At 62.5% G+C, this 520-nt stretch overlaps 1 protein-coding gene across 1 annotated transcript in view; it reads left to right on the top strand.

The window, feature by feature from the left end:
- Window positions 1–166: 166 nt before the first annotated feature.
- ETH_00036400 (uncharacterized protein) overlaps window positions 167–520 on the top strand; it is a gene marked incomplete at both ends in the record, with an annotated part of 992 nt that continues 638 nt past the window's right edge. The window contains one exon of the mRNA XM_013375028.1: window positions 167–388. Within this exon, the coding sequence (XP_013230482.1) occupies window positions 167–388 (222 nt within the window). The remainder of the gene's footprint in view (window positions 389–520) is intronic.

Genomic DNA, 520 nt, shown 5'->3' with positions numbered 1-520 from the left:
GCAGCAGCAGCAGCGGCTGCTGCAGCTGCAGCGCCAGCTGCAGCGCCAGTGGCGCAACCCCAAGGAGTTCGCCGCCGCTGCTGCTGCTGCCTCCGGCACTGCCCACCTGCTGCAGTTCCTGCTGCTGCAGTGCTTGCTGCTGGCAGCAGCAGCGGGGCCCCTCAAAATGCCCTTTTATGGGGGCCCCCTTACTGCTGCTGCTTCTTACCTGCTGAGCCGCAGCAGCCCCCATACTCTCGTGCTGCTGCCGCTGGGCCTCAGGGCCCCACACTGGCTGCTGCCCTTCGCAGCAGCAGCAGCAGACGCGCTGCAGCAGCAGCAGCTGCGCGGGGCCCTTCCCGCGCTGCTGGGCATTGCCACGGGACACGTCTTCTACCTCCTCAAAAAGGTAAGGTTTAGGGTTTAGGGTTTAGGGTTTGGGGTTTAGGGTTTGGGTTTAGGGTTTAGGGTTTGGGGTTTAGGATTTGGGGTTTAGGGTTTAGGGTTTGGGGTTTAGGGTTTAGGGTTTGGGGTTTGGGGC

This window comes from Eimeria tenella, genomic scaffold (assembly GCF_000499545.2).
Source record: "Eimeria tenella Houghton genomic scaffold, Eth_scaff2499, whole genome shotgun sequence".
NCBI lineage: Eukaryota > Apicomplexa > Conoidasida > Eucoccidiorida > Eimeriidae > Eimeria > Eimeria tenella.
This window is presented reverse-complemented; position numbering and strand designations above follow the sequence as displayed.